Here is a 14,498-nt window from a genome sequence, read left to right as displayed (position 1 = left end):
ACTGAAATTTTTCTACAAAAGCTTCCCTATTTGTGGCTGTCACACCCCGGTGTGACCTGCTGCCCCGCGGGCCAAGATGACATGGTTGTGCCACAGCACTGAACACCCTGTGTTCGTTCTTTTCTCCAACCAGCCAGCTGCCTAGGCCAGAAAAGACGATTGTTTTAGAGGTATGGTTTCATGCAGGCACATCCTAAAATTTAAGCTGCTTCAGGGGTGCCTCCAGTAAAGCCGAAGGAAACACCCGAAAGGCCAAAGGAAGCATGCTTTATTAAATTTACAATGCAGGAAATATTTGTAGTTCCTTAGACATTTGCATTGCTATAAAAATTACACTTTATGGTATAATTATTAATGGTTTGAAGAGAAATAAACAGTATAAACGAAATATGGCCGATACAATGAAAATGTAAACCAAATAAATCAAAATCATGAAACAATTATTCAATACTCAGAGGCCTACTTAATATATACATATGAAATTTCTTATACACATATACAATAAAAGCCCACAAAAGCCTTCACTCTGAAGCTGATCACTGTACAAATATGAAAATAAATCTTTATCTTTTAACCTCAATTTTATCTTCAGCAAGAGAGTTGTGTGACTTGGGTTTATGCAAATCACATTTGGTATTAAATAATCAAATGTCACATATGTCATATAAAGCAGCAAGTGGAAAAAATAAATTATGAAAATGAATGAGGCTAAAAGTTAACAGAAAAAAATGTCTCCTTCTCCAACATTCTTTTCCATGATGAAATTAAAATATTATCCAATGTGTCAGGATGCATAAAAAAAAGGAGCATTGTATAATCGTGATCTTAAAAGCTCTCGAAGGAAAAATTGAGTCAAGATGAGTTAGTTGCATAGGACTATGCGAATGTGTCACATTAAGTCTAGGTTAAAAACATTAAATATTTTCTTCTCATAAAAAATATACCTTGAGAACACCTTCCTGAAATTAAATGTTGCTGATAATTATGATTTCCCATCAATGCAGCTGAATGAGCTTTTAAAGTAGCTTTTCTTCAAATAAGATTGCTGACCAGAGCTGTAAGTCTCTGATTTGGATTCTGTTGCCAAAATACTTATTCGGGTTCAAACCAAGACGACTGCATTGTCTACCAAAGGTGCCTGTGCAATCTCAGAATCAATTTGGGGGTACTAGCCATACAAGCCAGAGGCAAAAGCCAAGATAATACTTCTGTATCAAAGATATGTTCTATGTACAAACTGTCAGACAAATACAGAGAGGCACTTTGGGGGAAAATAAATAAAGGCAACACAGTAACATGTATACTAACACAGTTGTTTGCAACTACACCAAATACCAGAACATGTGTCCCATATGCCAACCCATAGATCCTTTCTAACCTGGGTTCCAAAGGTGCCCCGGAGGCAACCAGTAGTGGCAAAATGTGTATCTCACCATGGCACCAAAGTAACCACCTCCTTCCCTGTTCAGTTTGACAAGACCCCACAAGTGAGGCATTCTTTCCCATCAAAAATGTAAAATTCTTTTTCTGTGACCAAAGCCAGCAGACGGAAATGCATAGTAGAGTTGCTAGGGATAGATCAAACTTCCCAGTAAAAAAACTAGATGTCAATGAAGAGAGGGCATGCTTTTACAGACTTTTACAGATGTTGTGACTATTTATAATCTGTATGTGTAACGTATCTGGTCAGTTTTCATTTAAAAAAAAATAAAGCTAGGGAATTTAAGATTTGATCATAAAAATCATAAACAGGAGAAAAACAGCATTGGAATTTTTTAATTCAACACAAAAGAATATTATTAGCTTATATAACACAATAAATAACAGTTATTATTTAAGTTTTTTTCAGCAGACTACTTGGAACCTGGACCTATATGAACCAAAGTTAAGTACACATCTCTGGTTGGGGATAACTTAATTGCTTTCAAGGCCACTGAGAACCAAAAACCAGAAACCAGGCTTCTCTCGGGTCAGGTGTTGAGACATTTCTGCTGTCAGAGACATTTTAGTGGGGAAATCTAGGAGTTACTGCAGGTTCTGGAAGGACCTCACACTGTTGGTGAGGAGGAGTCACTAGTCACATTAAACAAAGGACTGTGACTTCCCACTCCTAAGGATAATTCCTCTTTTGAAGAGATGAGTTTCCAAAAACATACATCATTTCTTTTACTGTTTGTTATTTTAGGAAGTGAATGCCGACAACTAGGTTGTTCAGAGATTTGCACTGCATTGGAGATAATGCTTGTAAGTGATGGGAAGATCTGAAACAAGCACACATATTTTCATTTGGCAAAATGTTAAATCATTCCAAGTGGTTGTTTTTAAATGAGATATAATTCACATACCATAAACTTCACCCTTTTAACAGTTTAATGTTATTTCATATATTCACAAAGTCATACAACCATTGCTACAGTATAACTCCAGAACATTCTCATCTCCCAAAGAAACCACATCCCCATTAGCAATCACTCCCAGCTCCTGTCCTTCCCCAGCCCATGGCCATGACTTGCTGTTACATATTTTTAAGTTAAGAGTGACAACTTTCCTGGGCATTATACTTTGACTAGTATGTGGTATTGACTCCAATGTTTTCATTAGAATTTTTAACATGGAATTTAAACCATGGACTTCACTATTTTTTTCCAACTCTTTGTCACATAAATGTTTTTTTCCTTTGTATATAAAAAAATAGATTTTGCTGTCTACACTGGAGCCTAAAACATTACCATTTTTTCCCTTAATGAAATTCTGTTTCAGAAATGAGAAAACTCAATACCCCAATATTTAAAAAGTACAACTAGTCAGAGTCCTCATTAACTGTGGGCCATCATGGAGTCCTTCCCACTCCTCACAGTGCACAGAGTCTGAGAGGCCAAGGCCTGCAGAGCCAAGCTGCCTGTTTTGCAGATAAGGAGACAGATCTATTATGGCTGCTGACAGGTCTGAGACTACAGGCTAGTTAACAGCAAAGCTAGGATAATAATCCCCTTTTACTAGTATTCTAGTATCAAATACTTGAAAAAAAATGTTGTAGATTATCTACAAAGTCAGCTACCATGTGAATCTAGGTCAGGAAGTTTCTTCTACAGCTTTGATCTGAGCATGTGATTTTTTTAGTCCTTTTTACATATTATCTTTTGAAACACTGCAAGGACAAGACAAGTACATTTAACCGGGGACCCCAATCACTTGTGGAGACATAGCAAAGAGCCAGGGCTCCAGAAGGATCTAAAAGCACAGTTCAGATTCTCACACTGTAACTTTCCACATGGCAGAGTCTGGAGGACGTGCCACTCTGCAAGAAGCAAATGAGTCACCAGACACCCAGTACTCTGGGACTGAAGACTTGACAGGCCAAGGATGTTTGGGATTTAACTACTGCAACAGTTCTTCATCTGGGTTGACTTTCTGGAACTGGTCCCAGTCAGATTGGTAATGGATTTGCTGTCATCTTCATCGGTTCTTTTCTTCACTTCCCTGGGGGATGTGGGGGGAGGGGAGAGACAGAGAGAGAGAGAGAGAGAGAGAGAGAATGAATGAATGAATGAATGAGGTATGAAACTAAACCACAAATGGTTCTGTAGAAATAAAAACAGTACTGCTGAGCACTTGCTGTGTGCCATCCATCCATTGTTCTAAATGCTTTATAGGTATTGACAGTCTTAAAGCCTCACAAGGACCATGAGATTTTGCTGTGTCCCATTTTATGTGTGAGGAAGCAAGACAAAAAAAAAAAAAAAAAAAGGTTAAGAAATTTCCCTCCAGTTACATGGCTGGAGAAGCCTCAGAGCTGGAGTGGGATCCAGGCAGGCTGGCTTCTGCACCTGCGCTCTGAGCACCAGGCCACACGCATGCACAAGGCAGGCACACACAGACACATGTGCACAGGTACGCACACAGCCACACCTGCACACACGACGGCCTACTCCTGCTCTCTGCTGTGGTTTCACATGCTTTACAGCCTAACACATGCACAGCTCACTCCTTAGCACTCTGGAACCTGGCTTCCATTTCTAATACTTGCTGACCTTAACAAAAGCAATGATGACTTTATAACCACTCTTTAATTATACACGATTGTGGAGACAATGATGAATGGTTAAAATCCAGAAAAAAAAAAATCTTCCTTTTGCCTCTTCCTAAATTTCTTTTAGAATTAACACTAGAGGCTACAATGACAAAAGATCTCTAAGACCTTGTGGAAACCTCCTAGAGAAGGATCCTTCCAAGTGTATTCCCAGGGATGCTTGGGAAACATGCAGACCCTGAAGTCCCATCTCAGATAGGACCCTGGATGGCAATCTTGACTGGGACAGCTCATCGCCAAGAGGCCCACAAACAATCCTACCTTCCCCATCAGTGCCTGGGGCTCCCCATCAAGACTAGAGAACCCCCACTGTGGGCTCTCCCTCCGTAGGACTGGCTCTTTGACTGCTTACATCAACAGAATGCAGAGGATGGTGGGCAGGGACTCCAAGCCAGGTGTTAGTAAGGCTTGGTTGCTCTCAGCTGCTAGAGTTCCTCAGTGGAGAGGGCCAGCAGAGTGGTTCTGAGGCTGAGCAGCCACAAGGACAGGCACCCTGGTGTCAGCCATCCAGCCTGAGCTGTAGCCCAGCAGCCGCCATCTGACTGCAAATGCATAGACACACAAAGCAAGAGCAGTTGAGGAACCTTCCAGCTGAGAGCCAGCCAATTCTGGTAATTTCAGGAAATTAAAAAGTGATAGTTGTTTTAGGCAACTATGTCTTGGTTTATTACAGAGCAGCAGATACCTGAAAGTACTTAGAACTGGCATATTCCTAGTAGAGTGACGTTGTTCAATAGGAATGTAATGTAATCCACATAGGTAATCTTCAATGTTTTAGGAGGCACATTTAAAAAAATGTAAAAAGAAAACAGGTAAATTTAATTTTATGAATATATTTTATTTAGCTCACTATAGCAAACATATCATTTCTGCATGTTATCAATAAAAATAGTAATGAAGTATTTTACAGTTTTTATACTGTCTTCAAAATCCAGTATACACTCAAAACCTATAGCACACTCCAATTTGGGTTAGCCACACTTGAGGTGGCTAGTGGCTACCAAATTAGTCAGCACCACTCCAGAAAGCGCTGACATGTTCTGGAAACCACTATGCTGTGAGTTAGAAAGAAGATGTCTTAGCAGAAGAAAAAAAAGATGGAGAAATTAATTCTTGAAGGCCAGCTAATAAATGCTATACTATACATTTTCATATTTCTCTTACTTAATACACATATACAATCACACGACATAAACACATACACACAACCTGACAGGTGACAGGTGAACATTATTATACTCACTTTACAGATGAGGAAACAAAGATTCAGGAAAAGAAAGAAGATATACGATCCAACCTCAAGCATCCTGTAAGACTCATTTCAGATTCCTGACCTCCAGAACTGGAACGTGATACACTGGCATTGCTTAAGCAATGTTTGTGGGAATTTGTTCAGCAACAACAGAAAACTAATATAACTTCCACTTGCATCATCTCAGACATTTGGTCATTCAACAAATGTCCAATTTATGCCAAATTCTGGGACCCTCGATTAGTGAGCTTTGAAGGAGAGACAGAAATCTAAACAAATCATTACAAGGTTGCCAAAACACTACTAACACATGTATGGTACGATGCAGGAATACAGAGGGTACACCACAGTTGTGCTGGAGTGAAGGAAGAGATGGAGCTGCATGGACACTTTGCCAGAAGAGGGACCTCTTAAAAGAACACAAATTGATCTCCACTTAATGAGGAAAGGAAATTCCAGGTGCAGGGAACAGCATGCATAAAGGCAAGGAGACACAAAAGAGCTTGGCCACAAGCAGAAATAAAGTTTGCTGTGTCTACAGATTATCATTCCTTTGGGAAGCAAGAGATGCAACCAGAAAGATAGGTGAGGCCAGGTCTTGAGGGTTGGACATGTTGGATATAGTCACACCTTTGGAATTTCCACTTGTTGATGGGTGGGATGTGGTTACGGAATTTTAAAAAGAGGTGGAGGTTAAAAAATATAGAAAATGGAGAAGCTGCCAGATAGAGACAGTTCTAGAAACCCTAGGGCTCGAAGACATTAGGCAGAGAGAGAAAGAGAGAGAGAGAGAGTAAAAAAGAGGAGAATGTGGACCGCAATCCTGAGATTGCCAATCCTGAAGTGGCAAGCCAATGCTTCAGAGTGGTAGGGATAAGTCCCAGTGCTACCACCCTGAGCAGGTTGATTAAGCATTCTCCTCCTCCACTTTCTTATCTGCACAATGGGTATAATAAACATAGCACCTTCACAAGACAACTCCCATGTCTCCCTTTTGGGTGGTCCAATAGCCTCTATCAGTTACAATCATCTGGCTTCCTGGTCAAATGTTTTCTTTGTTTTCCCTCTCATGTTAAACTGTATAGCTTGCAAGTATTTACTTCCTTGATATCTCTATTGAACCACGTATGGGGCCTCCATGGGCCAAGTGCTCTCTCAATAATGCAGTTATTGAACCTGAAAGCAAATATTAAGGAGAAAAATATGTACCCATGTTGTTCATCTGGTCTTCGGTTTCTTTAATCCACCATAAGTGCAGGCATTTCCCACTTCAAGGAAATTAGAAAGATATTCCAAACACCTACAACAGGTTTAAAGCTGGGAAAACTGGACTGTCTCACCAAAAACTACTACACGCTGAACAACTGCATTTTAGATGACTCAGTCTAAACTACAGGCTCAGAGCCTGGGCTGAACTGATACATCAGCCTGAGTTCTTTTTGTGTTTTTGTTTTGTTTTGTTTTTCAAATCTCAGGCCATTGATCAATTAAATGCTTTTGGAACTTGAATCTAGTGCAAAATGTGTAAAGCTCGTGGTTCTAGTGATGGCAAATTCACTTGCCAACAGACAATGATTGTGATAAATGTCCTGTCAGCACCACAGGGAAATTGCATTTCTAGAAGAAACTTTTCCTGGTATTGAGAGGTTTCCCGAAAAAGCAGTACTAGTATTTTAGGGTGTTAACCAAACATTTATGGCCTCTCTTCAAAACAGAATTGTTTCAGACAGTGCAAATCCATAAACTCATCTAGCTCACATTTTACGACATGGCATAGTGTGAAAAGAGCCGTGATGGGAATTGTCTTATGAGATCTAAACTGAGAATGTAACATGTTTTACATTATACATAACTTTCTAAAGGATGTAAAACTTTTAAAAATGATCATTTCACCTGCAGCAACTCTACCACTGTCATGAGACATTTTAACAAGCAAATATGAAAGCAGGATACAAAGCAAATTAAAGTCTTTAAATACCTGCTTTATTTACAATTTTCATATTTAACACACCACTAACATAACTAAACCAGAGATCTCACACCAGGCCACAGTGCAGTAACAACAATAAAATAACTCCTTGATAAGTGATCCACAAGGAGTGACCTCTTATCAAAATGCCTCTGCACACAGGTGTTGTAAGTGAAGAAGCACAAGCCAGTGTGGCAGTTGTGCTGAAAAAAGGGTGCTGGGCAGGAGCAGGTGGGGTGAAACGCAGAGGCGGCTCACAGCCTCTCCCACCTTTATGATAGAATAAAGAGAATAAATTTGGCACTTTGGGTGGGACCATGGCAATTTGGAGTCATTTAACTTTTAATATGACCCCATTAGACAATTCAGCATCAAAGAGCAATGATGGTACTCTGTGGAGTACCGGCTGTTCTGTGTAGAACCATAGTGTCAGAAGGAGAGGCCCTTGGGAGTCATTTTTTCCAGCCCCTCCCTCATTTTACAGATTAGAGATGCCAAGAGAGACATAGGGACTTGTCTGAATCCACAAGCTGTTTGAGAGGAGATTTAAGATCTCCTGACACCATGGTCCTCCAATAAGCTGGGCAGAAGGCAACAGCCTCGCAGGGGCCTGGCCGGCAGTGTCCTTTGCTGGGCCGAAGCAGCAAGCCAGCACCCCACTGCCAAAGGTAAGGTGTCCCCCCACACCATCTGCTCCAGTTCAGTCTCAGGCCCGGCAATGCTCTAAAGACCTGCAGGCCCTTCCCACACCCATCTAGCCCGGCAAGCACACCACCTCCACCCAGGAACCACTAAGTACACGGTAGTGAAACACCAGTATGAGCACCTGAAAAAATATAAACACCTACCATCGGCAATGATTCCATTTTTGGTGCATTTCACCAAATCTCCTCCCTATCTTTGTTGACTGAGACTTCCTCGGCCAAAACAGATAGTGGCCCCTATGCGCCCGCACATGCATGGGGTCAATTATTTCACCCAGATTGTGAAGGTTTTACTTGGAATCTTGTTTGACAAATGTGATATGAGCCCATGATTCTCTTACAAATCACAGACAGAAAACCATGTCATTCTCTCGAATCTATTTAAATGTTTACCTTTTTTCTACCTGCTCTAGGTCACACTCAAAGTTAGCACTGTTTTTGCTTTACACAAAGATGATTTCCAGTGTGGTGGGGGCAGGTGGCTCTCTCTCTTGGACCAGTATCAAAGGAGATAATGTTCAGAGACTCTGAGTTTGAGCTCAAGGCACCTGCCAAGCCCTGCCAGACTAATGCCAAGCAGGCCACTTAAAGTCCTGGGGCCCATTTCCTGATTTTCTCAAGTAAGGTTAAGGATCTAGCCCAAGGCCCCAGGCTAAGCAGCCAGTAAGCGCTACAAACACCAAATCATCAATGGAAAAGCAGCATTTAAAACACTACAAAGTATTTTACTTGTCAACATGTATGAGTAGAAGAGGCCAACTATCCTACTAAAGATAAGATTTCACAAATGATCAGAACCCTCCATCCCCAAATTATGGCTTTGCTTTGACAACAATTAAAAATCTTGGCCTGGATTTTGTCGGCAATTAAAGGTCACTGGCCTGGGTTTTGCTCATGCACATTTTCTTTCTTTTCTTTTTTTTTTTTTTCCTTTCCTTTCTTTTTTCTTTCAGATATTTAATCCCTTCAGGCCAGTAAAGAATCATCTTTTCATTTGTGGCAGAAAACTAGGCAGAAGGCATAAATCTAGCAGATAATATTATTTCCTAAAAATCAAATTTACTCTAAGGATTAAAAAACATTCACATTTATATCCAAGTTCCTCAAGGATGTAATTTTTATTCTAATCTATATCCCCAAATGTTATTTATCATTAACAGCATTGCCTTAGCTTAATAAATACCTGAGTAATAATTTTAATAAAGTGCTTCCAACTGGCATGATATACAATTTGCTTTGTTGAGTTTTTTCCCTTTACCCCGGAAAATGTCATAATAGATAGTTAATTTCATAATAGTCTCTTGTGTTTAAAATCTGGTTCCTGGAAATGATTCATACAAGTCAACTATTAGCTTTGTGGTGACATTTTGCAGAAATGTCAACGACACCTCAGATGCACCTGCTTTGTTTGGCGGTAAAGGTACTTTGCCAACGTTCACAGTGAATAAGCAGCATTACCGGTTTTTATAAGATCCATGTTCAATTGTTTCTCTAACCAGTACTGGAATACAAGATGGTGTTTTCCAATGTATATTCATGTTAGAGTAAAGAAATTTGACCTAAGCACCCACCATATGAAAATTCAACCCCGCTTTCAGTTTTCCAAACATAAGACACCACTTTACCGAGCAAGATGGAGAACAGCTTCCACTATATTTGAGCCATCTTTGGCGCTGGTTTCACAGAATAATGCCCCATAGGTCTGTGGAAAAGATACATATACAATTAAATGAAGACTTTATTTAAGTCTCCTGTAATTATAGCTTTTAAAACCAACAAATAAAATAAAAATATTCTCCTGTTCAGTATGCTAATAGCTAAGAAATTGGATTCACAGTTTCAATACTTCAAAAAATAGTGAATTTGAGTCTAGTTACTCCAGACAGAGCTCCTAGTCAGGGGATTTTTATTTTGCTTTAAAAGCAAGCACAATACACAATTTCATGTTTTAAGGTTCTGATTCCCCACTGTCCTACCAGTTGCTACAAACGTTCCCTATCAGATAATCTGAGAGAGGGAAAAATGATAGCTGAAGGTGACCATTCACGAATTGAACATCCATCATAAGTGTGTCTCCTTTGGGCTGGCAGCCAACATGCATCTCTTCACACTATCATCTTTTCCTATCAAGATTCAGCCACCTCCGTGTTACTGAAACCAATGGACATTGTCTAGCGCTCTATTATTCTCCTTCCCAGCGGTGATGTATACGACCATCCTATCACTCTCCTCCTTCAAACCTTTCAATGCTTCCATTCCTCTTCAAGTAATGCTCAAAAGCTTCCCCACAGCCGCCAAGGTCCCACGACCATGTAGCCCTGGCCCACCTCCTAGCTTTTCCTGCCACCCTTCTGCCTCGCCCACCATGCTCTGGATACCCTGACCTTCCCTCTGTTTCTCTCATGTCCCACATTCCCTCCCACCTCACGATCTGTGCACCCGCTGTTCCCACTACATGTCCCCACACACCGTTCTCCAGGCTGACACCTACCTTTTGAATTTTTCCATAATTCTCCCCTGAAGTTAGGACTCAGTGCTCTGGAAGTCTGACATGTCCCCTGTCAGGTCTTGCTATTAGGAAACCTCACAGCCCTCTGTGTTTTTCCTGCATTTCACTTGCCAAAATTGTAACTGATGAAGTTATTTTTGTGTCTCTGCCTGGAGAAAGTTTCCTTTAGGGAAGGAGAATGGTGTGTGCTGTGGGCCTGTGGACTTTTTAAAAGCATGTTTGGTTCATAGTTTGAAAATTTAAAACAAGAAAGATTTTCTAACTTAAAACAGTGACACTGAAACTTATTTTATTTCATTTCATTTTTTAAAGATTTTATTTATTTATCTGACAGAACATGAGAGTGAGCACCAGCAGCGGGAGTGGCAGGTAGAGGGAGAGGAAGAAGCAGACTCCCTGCTGAGCAGGAAGCCAGATGTAATGCAGGGCTCTGTCCCAGGACCCTGAGATCATGACTTGAGCTGAAGGTAGATGCTTGCTTACCTGACTGAACCACCCAGGTGCCCCTAAAACTTCTTTTTAAAGTTCATGTGCACATGCTACAGAAAATCCTTCTGTGTGCTGATGCAGACACAGTGGTAGCAACATCAGATCAGACTGCTATGGCGTTAACTTATCCAACACCAGGTACCTCTGATTCCTTGTTTGGGAAAGACAGCTCATAAGGGGACCCTAGAGCATTTCACACACTGCTAATAATGGGAGAATAAATACTGCCCCCAGTAATAAACTAGATAGAAATGAATTTCATCCTCTATTCAAGTGCATAACCAAAAATAATTTTAATTAGACTACTCAACTAAGCACAAATCTTAGAGAAAAAAGAAAACCAAGTTTCCCAATTCTCTTCCACTCAGGTAACACACTGCCCTTTGGCACAGTAACCTTCTGGAATTAAACCATGTTTTCTAAACAGGACACCAATCATTTTTTCTTGACATGGATTCCAGAACTAGAGGATTCCAGGAACTAGCTGAGGGTGAGGAAGAAGGCAGGATAATCATGGGTCCCTTTGTCAATGTTCTTCAACAAGGAAAATAACTCAGTGATCACTGTACCTTCATGAGCAGTTTAGTCCTTGGTACAATTACTTACATTTATTAAAGCGGGGAGGGGCTCCTGGGTGGCTTAGTCAGTTAAGCATCTGCCTTTGGCTCAGGTCATGATCCCAAGGTCCTAGGATCAAGCCCCGAGTCTGGCTCCCTGCTCAGCGGGAGCCTACTTCTCCCTCTCTTTCTGCTCCTCCCCTTGCTCATGCTCTCTTTCTCTCAAATAAATAAATAAAATCTTTAAAACAAAGAAAGAAAAAGGGTGGAGGTTTGCCAGAGAACCTCTTAAAGCGAATGTAGACAAAATTGAAGGGCTGCTGACTACAGAGCTCATGAACTGCTAAAGTCTATCCCAACATACCAACTTTTGCCCTTACCATGGCCAATTTTTCTCCCAAGTATCCTGGGACACACTTTTGTTCCTCTGCTGTGGCAGCAGCACGAAGATCAGCCTTGTTTCCCACCAACATGATAGGAATACTCTCCTGGATCGCATCCTGCCAGGAAAAAAAAATTGTGTGTTCATCAAACACTGAACAGAAACACGTTTCATTAGCAAGAGCAGCTTCCACTCTCCAAACGCCCCTTGGGTGCCACATGACATGGAAGTAATCTCTTCAATCCTCAAAATCTCTCTAAAAGGAGCCAAACTTCTTCCCATTGCCAGGTGAGACCACTGAAATTCAGAGAGGTTAAATTAAGAACTTGCAAAGGCCAGGGCCATGGTCCAAAAGCCCCTTGTCCCTGCCCCCCACCATACGAACCAATATGAACTTTATATTTGAGAATTATATTTGGCTGTGGCACCCACACAATTTTCTGCAACTTTCACTCCAAAGAGTGGTGATGACAAATCAACTTCATCATCCGAGGTACAAAACACATGAGAAATCCCTCAAGCATAATGGGATAAAAGCAGAGTTTAGAAGTTCCACACTCACTGCTATTGGGTTTACAACAAAAGCAAAATATGAAGGTCTTAAAGGTCAACATTTTTCTTACCAGGAGTCAATTACCAATCATTCAAAGAAACTGATTCTAAGGATAATGCTCCCAAATCAGTTTATGCAAACCACACCGCCATTCCAGGTCTACACTGGGCCCAATAGAATGTGAAATGTGAGGATCACAGCTGAGTCTGAGGCCACCCCTCCTACCACCTGGTCACTCACTGGCTCTGAAATCAGGCAAATTACTTCATGTTTGTGCCTTAGTTTTCCTACTGGTAAAATGAAGGGGTCAGTAAGGACCCACTCCATCTCAGGAGACTGATGAGAACAGAGGAAGACCATGTGAATGGCACAGAACAACAGGGCTCTGGTTCCTATGCAAGAGAAGCAGCAGCCCTAAGGCGTATGGACATTACCCCTACACTGCCCAGAGGTGCCAGGTGTTTTCTCAGTTTGGTACTACACCTGTCACGGGATCAAGAAACGAGCCTTAAAAATTACGACATTACATCTGATTTCGTTTCTCTTCAGACCATTGTCCTCCAAAGGCACCAGACTGTAGTAAGAGCAGATGGGAAAAGGGAATGAAAGGACCTCCCCAAAACTAGGTGCCCCATCCATTAACATGCTAGTTAATTGTGTTCTTTGGCAAACTGTTCAGGTTCCAAAGGGGCATCCTTTGGAGCCATTAAACAAATACTTAAGTAAGCCAAGAACTCAAGCATCTAAATGGCTTCCCAAAGTTATTCCCATAAATACTGGCAACTCCTTCAAGTCTTGACTTGAACACCACCTTCCAGTGAGGCTGCCCTGACCACACCACCTGCAGTAGGGTGCCCAGGTCTTTCTCCTTCCTTCTTTTTATTTCCACAATATTTATCATTTTCTGTCATTCCATTTATTTTCTTTGTTTGTTGCTTATTGTTTCTCCTACTAGGGTATAACAAGCTCCCCTACTGTGGGTACCTTGCAGACTCTAGAACAGTGCATGCACAAAAGTCAAGAAGAGATCTTATGTCTCCAGTGTCTCCTCCATTCAACATTCAGCCAAGATTTCAATCAATACATTACTCATGACAGGTAAGTAAATGGCCATAGTTTTATTTTATCCACAATTTTATTGTATGACTCTGTAACCCAGTGGCTTTTATCGAAGTGTATTAATTATTAATTCAGAGGGCCTACTCACCACTGACATTCTACCTCCTGCCATCCTCTGGCCTACCCCAATAATCACTCTTTGTTTCCACCCATATTTATAGTGGCCACACAAACTGTCTCCATTGAATTTCCTTAAATTAGAAAGGGTGAGCCATGGCAGAGGCTTATCAAGCCCTTTATTTCTGAAGGTAAAAGTCAAATGCTAAGGGGTATCTAATTTTTCCCCGTGACAAATTCAAGAATTCATCTTGGATACAGTTTTCATCCATTTTGGACCCTGTGAAAGGGGATCCACGTAGCTGGAAAGGTAACTTACCACATACAGGTGATTAGCAAATGATGGCAAATTATGGGGTCCCAGCACACACTGTGGCTGGTCACTAGGGTTATTTCAACATTGTGGCTGACCTTGCCTTTGGGCCTCCTGTCCTCAAGCATAATCCAAAGACTTAAAATGCAGGCTAAGTCCAACAGTATCAACAATAAAACATTTTGCTGTGGATTTTAAATATCTGTGGGTATGAGTCATTGGGATTATTTTACTCTCTGGACTCATCGCTCTATCCAAGAAGGCCTATCCCTTGAGCAGATGCTTCTTCTCTGTGCAATAAAAGTACCCTGGAATTCCTCTCTAGGTATCAAAAGCTTCTCTTCTCAAACTGCTGCTTCCTCCAGCGCTTTATCACAGCAGCAACCAGGATTCAATAAAGAGATCCTACCCCCCATTCAACCCCCAAACTCTGAATAACCACAAGCCAAGGTCATAATTTCTCTGCCTGAGGTTTCTCATAAAAAGTGAGAATAACATTACACT

General features: G+C 41.1%; 1 protein-coding gene across 1 annotated transcript in view; it reads right to left on the bottom strand.

Moving 5' to 3' along the window:
- Positions 1 to 253: 253 nt before the first annotated feature.
- RASEF (RAS and EF-hand domain containing) overlaps positions 254 to 14,498 on the bottom strand; it is a 73,247-nt gene continuing 59,002 nt past the window's right edge. Inside the window, exons 15-17 of the mRNA XM_041744028.1 lie at positions 11,951 to 12,070; positions 9,641 to 9,717; positions 254 to 3,480 (exon numbers count right to left, since the gene is read on the bottom strand). Coding sequence (XP_041599962.1) covers positions 3,375 to 3,480; positions 9,641 to 9,717; positions 11,951 to 12,070 — 303 coding nt within the window. The 3' untranslated portion in view covers positions 254 to 3,374. The remainder of the gene's footprint in view (positions 3,481 to 9,640; positions 9,718 to 11,950; positions 12,071 to 14,498) is intronic.

Source organism: Vulpes lagopus, chromosome 2, assembly GCF_018345385.1.
Source record: "Vulpes lagopus strain Blue_001 chromosome 2, ASM1834538v1, whole genome shotgun sequence".
NCBI lineage: Eukaryota > Metazoa > Chordata > Mammalia > Carnivora > Canidae > Vulpes > Vulpes lagopus.
The sequence above is the reverse complement of the archived record's forward strand: the minus strand, read 5'-3'. Positions and strand labels throughout refer to the sequence as shown.